The 16,364-nt window shown below is 37.7% G+C and overlaps 1 protein-coding gene across 21 annotated transcripts in view; it reads left to right on the forward strand.

Annotated features, from left to right (window-relative positions):
- The window catches only part of SORBS2 (sorbin and SH3 domain containing 2), a 145,330-nt gene that overhangs the window by 78,372 nt on the left and 50,594 nt on the right, over positions 1 to 16,364 (forward strand). For 12 of the 21 annotated variants that reach the window (XM_058024373.1, XM_058024374.1, XM_058024375.1 and 9 more), the window contains 3 exons: positions 6,298 to 6,774; positions 10,547 to 10,691; positions 13,007 to 13,182. In XM_058024373.1, the coding sequence (XP_057880356.1) occupies positions 6,298 to 6,774; positions 10,547 to 10,691; positions 13,007 to 13,182 (798 nt within the window). The remainder of the gene's footprint in view (positions 1 to 6,297; positions 6,775 to 10,546; positions 10,692 to 13,006; positions 13,183 to 16,364) is intronic. The other 9 variants (XM_058024376.1, XM_058024367.1, XM_058024368.1 and 6 more) reach the window with 1 other exon arrangement.

Genomic DNA, 16,364 nt, shown 5'->3' on the forward strand with positions numbered 1-16,364 from the left:
ATGTCTGCCTCAAAGCTTTCTCTGAGGGAAAACCCCATCATGGCATATTTGTGTTCATCTAGTTCTGCTGGAATAATTGAGGCTACTCTGAAGTAAATACAGCACTTTCTTGTAAATTAAAAAGTCCATTTACAGCCCTGTTGTCAATAGTAGTAACACCTCTGCTTTTCCAGACTGAGGTTCTTTCAGAGCATCACCTTTAACCAGGTTTCTACTCTGGAAGACATAAGTATCTGCATTAAAAACAGGGTAGTTTTAAGTTTGTGGTATGTCTGTGTCCCCCTTCAAATGCCAAGTAAAATTTTTGATCAGAACAGAGCTCTGGTAAATTACATGGCAACAATCTGCAATGCTCCTTTTGAATTCTCTCCATTGAAAAATAGGAGCACAGAAGCCTTAACCACATTTTTCCTCCTCAAGACTAGACACAAATCTGTCATCTTAAATCCTTCTTTTAGACTGCATAGAATTTAGAACATTTCGAGAAAAACAAGTTGCTTTACCTTTTAGGAGAACCAGTCTTCTACTCAATGATTTTTGTCAGGTAAGACAAGTTAGTTCAAGCAAGAGCCACAGTAAAGAACCTATGTGAGAAACGGTAAGGAAAGCTGAGCCACAGCTTTTTCTGGTAGAAAGGGTAGATATGAAGATATTGCAAGTCTTTTAAATATGGGCATCAAAGGATACTGTCAAACAGCAGAACAGGTGTAGGTGTGGCCAAGTCAACTTTTGCATCTGTTATCTTTTCACTTAAAAATAGTTGCTCAGCCTCTTAGAATATGATGCATTATATATGAGCAGATCAATCTCTCAAACAGAAAGTATGATAGCTAATAAGGATTAGGGGAAATACCTTTTTATGATTAAGAACAATACTCAAAGTTGAGTCAAAACTAAAAATAATTCATCTTCTAGTATTTTAGAATTTTAGAAGTCAAAACAAATTTTGCAAAAATTTAGAATCACATTAATTTAGAATCTTGTTTAGTTTCACTTCAAGCTGAAAAAATCAGAAAAGTATCTGTGGCTTATTTGGCAATTCTGCACTTAGTTTTCGGCTTTCTCATTGATTTCAGGATGTGGGAAGCACTATCAGAGATTTAGTGACTGGGTTGCTCTGAGTAAAAGGAGAAAAATTTCACTTGATCACAGAGATCATTAAGGCATGTAGCCATCTTTTGAAGCTGTATCCCTTTATGGATCTCTTATCTGCAAAATGCAGCTGACATTTTCTGTGGTGTTCAGTTTTGAAATAAATTCTAATGAAGGGGAGTGTATTTGGCATCACAATTGAGTGGTGGAGCCAGTGGGTTTTGTAGCTCCTTATTAAAATACATACCTAAAACTAGAATACAATCAGCATGTGTGAGATGGTGTAAAAATCTGCATCAGGTGAGTTCCCAAAATGAAGATGCCATGAACTAAGATTAGAAATAAAGGCTGAAGCAATATGTTTAAAAACTATCTTTCTGACTCAGATCTCAGTTTAAAACCTTGGAACTGTTCTAGCTAATGCCAAATATTAAGATCCCTTTAGTGCTATATATCATAGTATTTGCAAGGGTCACAATTTCTCTCACATAGAAAATTAACTTTCACGCAGGATAGTATTTTCATTTTTAAAATTATTTGAGATCTGCAGGCTCTACAGGACTTTGTGTAGGAGTTAAAATACTTTTTTACCTGCAGCTTATAGGTTGTATGTCAAGCTGTGTCCTCAGAGGATGCTCTCAGACTGTAGATTAGGCCTGGCAGCAGTGTTTAAAGTTGCCAGAGAAACTCTCAAAAAACAAACACACTTAGAAAGGTGCAGCTCTCCCTCTGCATATGGGTTTATGTATGTGAAGGAGAATGAGGTAAGATCAGGTAATTATCTCTCCTTAAGAGGTAATAAAGAAGAAATACTGTGCATGTGGGTTATCTGTGTCTAGCCAACGTGTACAAATGTATTTTGTCACAAAGTATGGAAATATAGAGCCCAGAGGGAGCTTGTGTGGTCCAGGTTAATGTATCTTGCTGTTTGTGCTCCTATTTGCACTGAATTTCACTGATATTTGCTTATCTGTTGAAGCTTTAGGAGCAAGCAGAAGTGTGCTATGACTCACTGAGTGACATTTTGTAAACACTCCTACTCAGAGAAAGGTTAAACCCCTTAAAAGTATATATGAAAATAGATGCATTCAGGTTACTCAATATTGTTACATTATTACAGTCTCAAGAGATGCCGCTTCTTTGTACCATACTGCAGATACAGGAGCAATAACTGTATCTATCTCAACAGAGAAATTTGTATTTGCTAGTATGAAACCAGTAGAGGTAAATTTTACTGTCTAAGTTTCTTATAAGAAGAAGTTATAAACTGATGAAGAATTCTGAACTGCATCTTCAGAAATAATCACCTGATTTTTATTTTTTCTTTATTGCTTTGTTCTTGGGTTCCTAAGTGTCATGGTGTTCTAGATATCACTCTCTGAAACTAAGGTTGCAAAGCATTTTTTTTGTTATTTGAATTCCCCAGATGAGTTGAACACTTGGTTTAGTCCTGATGTCCTGGAAGAGTAAAACATCTATAGCAGATGTTTATGAAAGTGTTTCTTTTGACAGCCTTATAGCTGTAGAAATGTGCATCAAGGAAAATAAACACAGAATTTTTAGAAAAATCTAAATCAATTCATTTAGTACATTTCTGAGTTTTAGGTATTGGCAATATGTAGAGTGATATGGAAGAAAGAGAAAACTGGTTTCAGCATTCTGGGGACAGATGTGAAGCAAAGAAAATTGAGCATGTATTTTTCATTTTAAGTTCTGCATCACTAGTATTGCTTTAAACAAGGGTAGAACTACATCTCCTTATACTGAGTTTAGAATAAGAGGGCTAGGCAGAAAAATGAACATTGGAATATAATTTGCAGCATTAGTTTGAAATCAGCTTTTGATAATTAAAAATAGAGGTATTTTTACCCATTTACGCAAATGTATGGGTGTAATTTGATTGTTGATTACTAAACTCTGCTATGTATTAACACAATGAATTTATTCACTTATCTCTGAGTCTCCTTTTCTGTGTCTTGACTGTTGAAGCAAGGCCAGGACTCTGGTGTCATTAATCTCACACCACTCCCCACATATCTTGCATTTTAACAAGAGATGACTGATTTTGAGACCCATACTAGGGTCACCTGTTTACTTTATATGAATTGGATACCAGCTGTGCTCTTCAGGCCTGACATTTTACTATTTGATGGAAAAGAAGCATTTCAATGGACCAGCAGATGGCTGCAGCAGAGGCTGCTCTTCAGACCTTCAATTCACATCAAGACTGATGACATTTATCTGTCTCTCAAGTGTTGCTCCACAACCCAAGACAGCCACAGTCTAGCTGGTTTTTCATCATTTTAATCGATCAAGTATTTGTTGGGCATTTAATCTGCCTGACTTCTGCTAGCGTTTCTGCTGCTATATCAATAACAAACCTAATCTGAAGCATGCTGAATGGAACCAGTATTAAAAGTTTTCTGAAATGCCTTCAGCCTTGTCTTTCTCCTATTTTTCACAGCGAAAAATATAAGAAAATATGATTCATAGCTGAGATTGCATGCACAGTGAAAAATGTGGATCAGTAGTAGCCAGTTGTATGTGAGATTACCAACATTCCATGATTTTTTAAGTGATGTAAATCAGTTTTCAAAAACAAGGCTGTTTTAAATCACAATTTCAGCCACTCTTTCCCAGAGAGATGATTATATATCTGAAAGTATTCTAGAGCCAGGCAGAATAGAAGTTCTACTCTATAAAGCCAAGAAGCTTCATGTTGGGAATCAGCCTCTAGAATTGCTGCATTCCTTCTGTCTGCATTGTAAGAATAACAACTTTATATTCTTTTTAATAACTTGGCTTGATTAAATCAGCTATTATTTGTCAATCACAATGAATTAAATTCTTTTAAATCTCAGTTTCATTAGCTCTCTGGATGCACCCTGAATATCTGTCCTTGTGTTGTCCATCCCTTCTTTTCTCAAGAATGCAAGAAATCTCCTCAGTTCAGAGCCAGAAGGTTTACTAGATTTCATAACTCCCCAAAATTTCCTGTTATTTTAACAAATAGAGATTAATTTACACATTTTGGCTGAGTCATATGTAACTTTTCTTCTGGGGATGCTGAGAGGATAAGTGGTCTCAAGAACGTCAAAGCTTCTTTTTGGCCCTGCCTCATAATTGCAGTATGATCTCCTGGTTCTTGTCTTTTGCTGGAGATCTTGATATGATGATCTGATGACACAGATGATGAAAATCATCATGAATGATGATTCTGTCTCCCCTTTATGTACCTGTGTGGTGAAATTACAGTTTCTTATATGTGTATGCAAATGCTAACATCTTAAATATATTATGCTGTATAATCATCCTAATTTTTCATGACATTATTTTTAATAGTATTCCATTGTTCTTTTGAAGTTTCCATTGGCAAATTAGTTCTCTATGAAAATACTGTGTCCTTTTACAGTCATACACTCAATTATTGATTGTTTTAATTAAGAGGTAATCTGTTCAGATCTCCTGTATGAAAAGATTAAGTTGGGGGGTGTTCAATTGTAGATTTGAAACATTGATGTGAATAAGATTTGGATTTTAAGCTGTTTGACTAAGTTTCTTCACTGTTTTGACTGCAGATTTTAACAGCAGCTTTTGCCTATTGTTGTGTACCCTAGAGATCCAATGATGCCAAAGATTTATTTTTAATCAATTGGAACAAGTAATAGATATCTGTTCACATACTTAAGATTCTTTTCTGTAACTCTTATTCATAGGGATGGTCCCATTGACCTCAGTAAGGTTATTTGTGTAAATTCTAGTTGATCTCAACAAGAATTATGCAACTGGAACCCCAGTGACCTCTTGTAAGTAGCATAATCTGGGTTGTGTTCCAAGTCCTCCATAAGGGCTTTAGAAGATATTTTCAGATTTTGGATTAAAATGCCAAAATGGCATTTTAATCTGATGGCTTGAAACATTTTTTGAATGATTAAAGACATCTGCCTAGTCTAAGCATAGGAAATATCCATATTACTCATAACAAGGTGATATGGATGACTGAATGTTTCTTTTTATAGTGGTATTTACTACATATAGTGTCTTACTGTCCTCTGTTTTACATAAATTTAAAATCCCAAACACTCTTTCCCAGTAGCTATTCCAGATGTCCTCAGCCCTATCAACAGTGAAACCCTTAGTGCTGAAGTAGGCAGCATTTTGAATACTTAGGAATTAATGGAAAGCTTGTGGTTTAATAGGCAGTATAGAAGGATTTGTGTAGCTGTTTAACAAATACTAGATGCCAACATGCTTTAGTTCAAAAAGAAGTTGCAGATGCAAAAAGCCAGTTGCAGGGCTAGTTTAAACTGAGTGCCCTGTGACTGATTTGAAATGACAGAACATAAAGCTCATACATTGTGTGGCAGTTTTCAGAAGCACTCTCATGAGACTGTTCCCTTCTACTTTTAAGGAACTGTGCTGAATCCAAACTGGCATGTTTTGTTTCAGTATGTCCTGTTCTTGTGTTCCCAGTCTTTGTTCCCCTGATTTGTACCAGTTACCCTAACAATCCTTATGTCCTCTAATGTTGGAAAGACTTCTATGCATACACCCTATAGAGTAGGTTGTGACAGGGTGCTTCCAGGGTGCTTGGAAATTCTAAGATCATCCAAATATTTTTATTAGAGCGGCAGTGGAGAAGATGTATTCAGTCACAAGAGGCAAAAAATTCTACTACCTATTACTTGCAGATCATATGAATAGTCATTAAGCGTGTTCCTGTATATCTGGCAGTCCTGTTCATCTTTATATTACAGTTAATTTCAAAATCGTACCTATCCTTGACAAAATAAGTGTAACATTTACCGAGACCAGACTTGCAGATACATTTTTACTTTGAAAATTACACGGACATGACATTCTCTAGCCTCATATATATGTGAAGAATAAAATAGTGTGAGCCCCTCAATGCACAATGGAGATCATTAATATTGCAGTACATTATGAATATTCATCCTCAGCACACTATGGTTTCTGGCATTGCTTCCACTAGTATTTTATGCATTCATTTCTTTCATGTTGTCCTACTCTAATATAGAGCATGGTTGATTTATTTCCTAATCTTTGTAAATGTGAACTTCCTTGGGTGGCTGAAAACCTTACACTTCTGTAATCCCCCTACACCCAGCAAGAGGCAAAGGGAAAAGTTCTTTATTCATTAAGTAATCTGTTTCTTTTCTTATTTTTTTTTCCCTCAAATCTCAGCTTGGAAACCAGAAAGTAACTGCCCCTGTGATGGAGGTAAATGCTTCACAGACACACAGACAAACAGCAACAGAAGCTTCTCAACTGCCTCTTCCTTCTCCTGTGGTACCAGTTAACAGAGCCTCTTTCTCACCAGACAGTGGCGCCCACCCAGTACCATATTCCTTGCCAACGCTTGATGATTTTTTGCCTTCCCTGTTTGATCAGAGCCCAGCCCTGTCCCAGTGTCCCTACCAATGCCCGTTCCTGGCTGCTGCCCCCAGGAGCAGGAGCGGAGCGGCCTCAGTGAGCACAGACTCTGCCATGAGCGAGTGCTCCTCGCGCACGCTGAGCGAGGGCTCCACTGCCATCCTAGACGAGCTGCAGACTTGCAGCTATGACACCACTGACTGCTCTGAAACACCTTCCCCAACCCCGAGCCAGATGTCTGCTGTGTCAGATGGCACCACCTTAACCAACACTGCTGCCACCTCTCATGTAATTATGCTTCCTTTTTTCCTCCTCCATTTTGTTCAAACAGGTTGTCAGAGGGGAACAGAGTTCGACCTTGTCTGTTATCCCATTACACAGACAAGTATTACAAGTATTACAAGTAATACAGACAAGTATTTTGGTAGTAATTTTCCATGGTCACAGTCTGACAGTGTTTTGTAACAGTTGTTAAAAAAAAAAAAAATCATTGGCATAGCAGATCTGGGAGAACAAAATGATTGCTGCACAGTTGTGTGGTCAGCTAAGGTGTATCAAACGCTTTGCTTAAAAGGAAATAAATTCAAGAAATACTTGTTCCAAAGTATTAAAAGCGAACATTCCATGGAGTTTGAAGAAATTTGTTTCAAATATTGTTAACAGTTTACAGGTTTTTGGAGTCTGGACTACCACCATTTTGACTTACACTGAGATGCAGACTTTAATAATGTTATTTGTAAATTCATACTAAATGTTCACAGTATTTAATGCAGTTTTTTTCCCCAGCCATGATGACTGCACAAAGCTGATTTTCTCTCCTGTAATTAACCTTTTCCTTTCCTAAGTACAGTTTCTTATAAGACTGAACTACATAAATAATCTTGAACTATTCAAGTGTACTATTACTTTTCTCTTGGTTAAGTCAAGGGAAAAACCAGTATGCAGTTAGACACTTTACACATACATTCAGTTTTCTGTACCTTACTATACTCATATATGGGGAGAAAGAAGGTATGGAATCTGGGTCAAACCCAGATCACTTTTGATTTCTTTTGAGATTATCCACATGATTAAAATGAGTCAGAACAAAGCCTTCATTTAAATTGAGCAATTCATTGCTGAATTGCAAAACAGAGAGATGTTCTGAATCCAAAGTTTTACTGGGTCACAGCACTGTTCAAACTTTGTATAAATACTTCAGCTTACAGTAATTTTCAAGCCTGAAAAGAACAAACAGTATATATATTTTTTAAGCTTTGTGTATGATTTTTAGAAAGTATTTTGAGTCCAACCTTGCACATAGTCACCTGGAAAGCCAATGTTTGGTTGTCATTGCTCTGGATGCTGCTAAAAAATACCAATAGCAGTCATGTAAAAACTTTAATTCTTAACTTCTGTAACACAGCTCTGAAAACATTGGGGTTTTTTAAGAATCATTACTATGAATTTGCATAAAACACAGTCATTGTAGCCAAATATACCATAATAAGTATAGACTGGTCAGACAGAGTCACCACATGACTATTTACTAGCTATGGGAAGCATGGAATGTTTATATTTTCTTGTAGCCTACTTCTAAAATTGTCAGCTAATTGTATTTGCTTTCTTTGAGCATCATTTTTTGCAAGCTAAAGTGAGCAGTTGGTCCTTCTGTCTCTTTTTGGGTTATTCTCCCAGTAGAAGGCTATGTAATGGTCAGGTCTGACCATCACTTTCTCTTTTAGACATGGCAGGGATGAGCATAATGTTTGTTCACTGTTAATGGACAAAGCCAAATGAAAAGACATTCACCCAAAGAGCAAAAATCCCCAAGTAGTCCTAAGAACCCCACAGAAATTAAACTGCTGGCAAAACCCAACTCTGCAGTATAGAAAAGTCATCATCTGCCACTCTCTGTAGAGAAAGGTCAGATGGCTAAAAATGCATCCATGAAATGAAAAAACATCTAAAAGGATTTTACTTCCTTGTAAAATCTGGGAATAAACTCTGTCACCTGGACCTAAAGTGTCACATTCTCAGATTGAAATGTCAGTAACTACGAAATTATTCCAAGGGAAGAAAAGGCCTTTGAAATTTTGTTGAACTGTCTTCTATAGCTAACCTTGTAAGCCACGCAAGATGCAGCAGATGAACAAATGAAATAGCCACCTTCACAGACATTTTCCTCAAGGAGAAAATCATTAGAAACTAAAAAATTATAACTGAGCTGAGATCTTACCTAAGACCTTCAGAAGCAAACCCAGAAATGTCATGAACATGCCACGTACACATTTATGACTGATGTCCTTCAGCTGCTTGTGCAGGTCCTGTTTTCATGATATTTTGTACTACTTAGTGTAAATGCCTTGCTGTCTAACTGAGCTATTTGGTAAAGTCCTTCTCTGGAATATCTCAGTCTTTTATTACAAAAATTCATAGTCTGCAAAGAACTCACGCCAGTTCTGCTCAGAGAAGCAAAAGCCATAGTAAATAAGTAAGAAGGTGTAAGGCTCTGCACGTAGTTGCACCCTGCCTTCCCTAGAGACAAGCTTTCCCAAAGATAATGTGTAGGAGAAGAGAATGGGTGAACACCTGAAGCAGAGGAGAGAGAGCTGGCCTCAGTTTGAAAACTTATCTGAAAACATGCCTTCATTGAAATGCTGTCTTTGAGTTATATCACTTTTCTGTTCTTACATCTCCAAAGCTGGGTTGTTTTGCAGGAGAGGGTCATGGAAGAAAAGCCATCTTACTTTTGGTTCTGTAGTTTATTAAGAGAGGAAACATTTACACACAAAACTTTCAATGGAGACATCACCACAACAGAAACTTTTCAGCTCATTTCTGAAAACCAGACATCCTTAAAATGACAAACCCCTGAATGCATATAGGAATTCACATAATGTCTGCATAGGACCCAGAAATGGTATTTCTCCCTTAGCTATGGGAGGCCAAGATGTTAAAAATTTCAAATCAATTCCGTAATCTCTGAAATACAAATGCATACAGAAGGTCATTAATAATTTGGTTTTTATTTGTAAAAATAATATGCATTTTAATATGTTTTTATTTATGCTTTGCTGCTTCAGCTAGTCTCTTGTTTACATCTGCAGCATGCTTTAGTTCATTTGTTATATAAAATTGAGACAATTTTGTAGTTCTTCTAATTCAGATTTAAAGAACAGTTCTGCAGTAAAGGAGATGTTGCAGAGAGCTTCGCTTGCTTTTCTGCTGAAATATTCACTACCCTCTTACTTCATTCAATGCTTTCTCAACATCTCAGTTTTGATTCTTTCAATACTCCCTGTAAAAGTGATGCAGCCTCAGTGCAGGGATTCTAAACCTGGGGGCAGATAGTTTCCTCTTGTGAAGTGCCTCTAGTGACTAAAGCCTAAATGGCTTTACATGCTTTCTGCTTTTTCCAGTTTGCTCATCTCTCCCACTTTTGATTTTGATTTTGTTCTGTCATTTTGTGATTGTGGGTTGTTGGTTTTTTAATTGGTGCTATTTATTTTTATTGTGATAGATTACATATCAGCATGCCACAGTCACTCCAGCTGGTTTCCATTTTTTAAAGAAATTTTTTTCACTCTTCTCAGCTAGTCTTAATGAGACTTTTCCCTTCAGTCTGCACAGAAGTTCCCATTAATATCCATAGTGCTTGAGTATGTGCACTAAGAGAATGTGTCTCTTGACGTGAGGGATCTGTGGCAGACAGCCTTTGTCACACAGTGTTGGGAGCTTTTACTGCCATCTTCATTTTATATTGCTGTCAGACATCTGCAAACCTCATTTGTGCCATCTTCATTGCCTTGACCATGATCTCTGCCACCTTGCCAAGACAGCATGCGTCACAGCCAGCACACACAAGGAGGGAAGAGGGGAGGTACAAGCTATATAAGGGCCACACTCTGCTCCCTTTGTGATAAGTTTTGTGTTTCAGTGAATGCAGATGCCATTATGGCTGTGTACCTGACAACTGGGAATTGTTGCGTGGATGACAGTCTTGCATCACTCTTTCTTTGGGATTGCAGTTGGAGAGCTTTGTGCGTAGTTTAATGGGATATTGTTTTGTCTCTCTCAGGCTCAGATCACAGTGAATGGGAATTCTGGCACTGCTGCCAGCCCAGTGAGTCACTTTCAAAGGCCTTTTTCCCCTTCTTCAGCTTACCCTCCACCAGCTTCACTCAATTCCAACATTGTTATCATGCAGCATGGCAGGATGATGGGTAAGCCTCACACAGAATGTTTGCTTTATACATTACACAATGTATTCTGATTCATGTGGTAAAGGCTGCAAACAATTGCAGAGTGCTTCAGGTCCATAATGAAGGTATTGTCTATTCATCTACCTTGGGAAGTAAATGCAAAAACATAATAGCATTTATTGTTAGGTACAGCAGTGATCCTCAACTGGAGTTACTGTTAAGTTTTATAACCTAGGTGTGTGAGCTAACCTCTTGCCAATTTTCTACAAGGAAAGGGCATCTATCAAAATCACTCAACCTGTCCAGCCCTTTCAGATTTTGCCATAAGAAACTGAGGGCCCACTTTGTACTTTGCTCCTCCCTACAACTTCCTTAATTCTTCAGCAGAAATACTGTCAACAAAGGGAGAGGCTCTGGGCTGTTAAAAACCTAAAGCCACATCAATCTCAAACTTGTTCATGTATTTTTTTAGAGCATCTTTAATTTAAAAATTAAACACAAAGCAAGTACTATCAGCCTTGGTCTCTTTGCCAGTCTTATCCCATTTTGCCAAGAGAATAATTTACTTGCTTTTTCTACCAGTGTTGTGCATATTTAGAAAAGATTATACATGCCAAATAACTTGAATGTGGTCCCACAGTTTACTTTTTTTTTGTGCTTGCAGAGAAATTAGGTGACAGTTCTTGCTCTGAGACATCTTAGACAAATGCTGCTGTCATCATAGCGATAAGTACAAAAACTGTATAGATGGGTTACTCCAAATCCCAGAATTCTAGAGTTTTTGAGTGCTTCCAGTTTGCTCATTTAAAGATCTATCAGTACTGGTTTGGATATACTTGAAATATGTATTTTCCCAAGACTTTCACTCTTGCATGATGCTGAGTTCAGTGTTCCACAGTAAGAGCCTGATTTAATTCTCTTTGCTCATGTAAAAAAAACCCCTGGTGGCCTCAGTTTGAGGCCTATGAAGAACGAAGGATCAAATCCAAAATGTTTTCTAAATTTAACATCATGGATTTTGGGAAAAAGTTCCAAATATTCAGACATTTGCCACACAGAGTTGCCCCTCGCCATATATGTGTAGCACTGAATTATTTACAGGATTTCAGACTTGAGTAAACAGCTGAAACAGCCATGCCAAATCCAGCACTGCAATGGGAGTGAGCAGAAATATACAAATTAAAATTAGAGCTTTCAGTCACTGGAGCTCCTTTTACTGAGGAGTCACTGAGGCTCATATTACAACTCATATTTTTCTTCAGAATAATCAGTGGATATTAATGCCACATGAAAGTCAATTTTTATTGTCACCATTAGTGTTAGAACATGTATTTTTACTCCCTGCATTCATTTATTCTGCAGTGGAACCATCTCACTTTACCTGAATTTGCAAAATAGAGGCTTTGTAATAGCAGCCCACTAATTTACTGAAACCTGCTGCCTGAAGGAGTAGGGCTCTTTTTCCTGTACACAGGAAAGAGTGTATTTTCTGCAGTAGTACAAATTTTCATGTCACATCCCAGCACTGAGGTGTTTCTTGTTAAGTTTTGTTCTGCGTTTTAGAAGGAAATGGTAATAGTGATATATTAATTTCATTAGTCATAAAGGAAGATTTGAAGGGGAAGGGTAGAAATATTGCAGGTCACTATAAAACAGTAGCAGATTGAACACTTCACCTGAATTACTGTAGGTGGATTATCAGATTGCTCTACAGGTGCTGGGTTACCAAAAACCATTTTTATGGATTATACGTGGAGTCATATAAACATATCAACACACGTTAAGGAAGAACGCTGTATGTCAGGATTTTTTTCTTAAAAATATTCATGCATCAAAACTTCATGTTTCTTAGCATGTGTGACATAAGTTTTTGTGCAAGGCTGTCTTCTGTGCTTAGAGAACAGCAATTTTCTATAGTTTGCTGGGCTTCGTGGGTGGAAGTTTTGAAATTATGTCGCTAGTTTCCAAGGAACAGGTAGAAAAGGTGCAAAAGTTTGATTTATAGGAGAAAGGCTACTGCACCTTTCTCAACAGATTTTGCTAGGTTTATGGGGTTTTTTTCTCTTTTTATTGAGCAAGACATTGTGAAAAAGTACTTCTGCTCTAATTCTGAGTTTAATAGTTTGTCTGATCCTTAAATAAGTTTATAATTCTGTTAATATAACATTAAGCAGTGCAAATCCCGAGTTAAGATGATATTTCTTTTAAAAAAATGTATATGTATGCAATTAAGATTGTCAGCCTTTGTACAGTGTACTGAAATGGGAAAGTATGTTTTAACTGCCAAGTATGATTATTCTGTCATTACACAATTTTCTGTCATGTTATCTTTACAGAGTCCACAGAGACATACTCACAGCATGTTCAGAATGTTGGCACCACCACCACCACCAGTACAATACCAATCTGTAGATCCTCAGAAGAAGAAAAAAAAATCACAGTAATTAAAGCTCCACATTATGCAGGGATTGGCCCGGTAGATGAATCTGGAATCCCTACAGCAATTAGAACGGTAGGAAATTCTGGGAAATCTGTGTATGAACTCATACAATGAACTGATTGTTGGTAATGGGTTTTTCACATTCTTCTACTCTTATATAATTTGGAATAGAGCGTGTGTAATCAGCAGCCTTGTGAATATAATATTGTGTGTTGACGAAAAGGAGAATGCTGATGGGAGCATAATTGGGCAACCTCATGTTTCTAGTTTTAATTAGAAGTAGCCAAAATTTTGTGTCTTTCTTGTGTCTCTTGTAGTTCTTCCCTTTTGGAGATGCACAGTAATTGCATTTGGTTTATTTCTGAAATAAAGCTTATGCATACCATATATATGTATATATATGTGTGTGTGCAAATAATCAAATGTACATCTGTGTGTATATGCAAAAATCTTACACCTCTGCATTTTTTGGGGCAGTGTTCTCATGTCATCAGGGTGGTGTAGAAATGTGCAGTTTTGTTGTGCTGGCAACCTAAGGGAGCAGCATTTTGGTGACAGTGCAGTAAATAATCCTTGTGCCCTCGAGTGACACGTGAGCGAATAGCTGGGGAGCCCTTTCATTGTGAGCAGCCCCATTCTGATCATCTGCCGCTGCTCGAGTGGTCCCAGGGTGTCAGACTGAAGAGTTTTGTTTTCACTATGCTGCAGCATTCTTTCCACTCTGCTGTCAGGGCAGCCTCTTCTGGCTGCTCCGGAGAGCGCAGAGGCAGCTGCACCGGGTCTGTAGAGGCAGCACTTGCTGGCCTCCCCAGCCAGAGGAGAACTGCTGTGCTGCACGGACTAAGGGACAAGAGTGGCAGCCGGGATGAAAGCGGCAGAGCCCTTGCAGGTGAAGCCTTAGTGAGGTGCAGGGATGTAGCAGCTGTTGGATGTATCCTGTCTGCCAGTATTGACATATGGGGGGCTATGTTGTATTGCCAAGGATTGCTTCAAGGGATTGAAAAATTAGAGGGGAAACCAGGAATTAATGGAGAAAATCAATAGGAAAAAATCAGGATAAGTGGTAAGGTGGGGGAAATTTTTATAGGAATGGGGGGGGGGGGGGGAAGTCTGGCGTTTCTTGCTTTATTTATGACATTAAAAAGTTATATGATCAGAATCTTTTAAAAGAAAGACATTTCTTTCCAGCAATGCTCTAGCTTTCTGTCCTCTTTTTAAGTAAGTAGTCCCTTTGCTTTATACTGGATATGGTAATAGGTTTTGTGCTTTTTTAGTTGCAGATTGTTCTAATAGGGAGCATATCAGTTATATAAGATTATAACAGAAATCCCCCTTAAGCATGCCTAATGAAGCTGGCAATCTGCCAAACTATATTTAACTTTCAGGTTGTGTGATCTGAATCTTTCACATTTTCTCCTAAAAATATAATTCAGTTTGCATTAGAACATTTTCCTGCTGGTTTTGCTTTGATTTTTGGAGTGTTTCAATTTCAAGAAATCTCTTTGCCTGTGATCTTGCTATTATAGAAATAATTCTCACGATCAGATAGAAGTTAAAACTTTATGCTAGCGTGTGTATGTATGAGTGTATCTGATGTGCCATTTTGCATCCTTATTCTGCTTCCTTAACACATAGCTGGTAGTAAAATTGTTTTCACGATACTTATTTGTGATTTCTTTATAAGTGTGCACAAGTATATTTGAGCCCTGTGTATCCCAGCTGAGCAAGAACAAAGTTGGTATAGTTGTCAGCAAGACTCAAATATGCTGCACCTTGCAAAAGTGCTAAAAGTGCATTTTCCATTAATAGTAGAAGGTAGAGTATATCACCTGCCCTTTCTCCAAGGTCAGTGAGCAATCCAAATAGGAATCTTCTCCCAGAAGGTCCACCCTCAGTCCATCTGAAGAGAGAAGTTTACAAATTAATTCAATTTATCATTGCACATAAAGTTTAGAAGTTTCACTCTTCCCTCTTTGCAAAAATGGCGACAGTCTATCAAAAAAGCAGTAAATGAAGATTCAGGGGTGATAGGTAAAACACACTGTGTTCCAAAATGCTGTGCTGCTCAAAGTTTAGCATGTTATGAAGAACTCAGGAGTATCTGTGTTCCAGATTTTGAGTGCTTCTTAGGAGAAAAGAGGTTTTGCAAGATGTGATCGTCTCCTCCAAGTCTATCTTCACTCTTAGATCATGGTTTGAGACAGCTGTTTAGCCAAGGAAAACAGAAAGATTTTCTTCCTATTCCTGCTAACCCATTTTGTATCAGGTTTCTGAGAAGGGAAGGCTCCTATAAAGCTTTTTATTCACTCAGAACCCCTATCCCATGTTAACATGTTCCTTCTATGCCGCTATAGCTCCTTCTAACTCTGGGAAATGCAAGTCTGAAAATTCAGATTGTTGTTAGGTTCTGCCTTTGTGCCAAGCCCTGCCCCAAAGATGGTAAAATTCCAAGACACTAAAAATGAAGTCTCTGAAAAAGAGAGGATAAAATGCTGTTCAATCAGAAAAGCATTCAGTCAAATATAGCACAATTTACCACTGATGGAGACCTGGGAAAGGAAAAGCCAGATTCATGGAAAGCAGTAAGGCTGCACTGTTTTATTCCATCCAAAATGATTACTTTATATCTAATTATCAAAATTAATTGGTAGACTGAAAGGCCTCTACTTAGTAAGAAGGAAAAATACCCAAGTCCCCCAGGTTTCTTTTCCATACTTAGTGATGTGATATTTCAGCTCATAAAAAACAATAAACAAAACACAAAAAAAACAGAGGTCCACTGAAAGTCTCAGAATATTCTGAGTTGGAAGATCCACAAGGATCATCAAGTCCAGTTCTTAAGTGAATAGTCCATATGGGGGTGCAAGCATTATTAGCACCCTGTTCGCACCAGCTGAGCTAATCTCAGGGTCAGAGAGGCCTCCTTTAATTGCATACTTCCTGATGGATGATTACAATACTGCAGGGATTATGGACTCTCCAAAGGAGCAATTGCAGTTGCTTCTTATGTCCTCTACGTGCTGTTTGCTGATTGTTTTTTTCACGTACGATGATGCCGTGTTCCAGCATTTAATTGCATCAGCTGTAATATATGCAAAGCAGGATGGCATCTGAATGGCTTCGTGCATTGTGAATACTCTTAATTCCTCAAACCATTTTGGTGTGTGGGATTAGTGAATATAAATTGAGGAAATGAATTTCAAAATTAATGTATTCTATTTCTTAATCCGTTCTGGTTTATAACACAAAGCCAA

This window comes from Melospiza georgiana, chromosome 5, assembly GCF_028018845.1.
Source record: "Melospiza georgiana isolate bMelGeo1 chromosome 5, bMelGeo1.pri, whole genome shotgun sequence".
NCBI classification, from domain to species: Eukaryota; Metazoa; Chordata; class Aves; order Passeriformes; family Passerellidae; genus Melospiza; species Melospiza georgiana.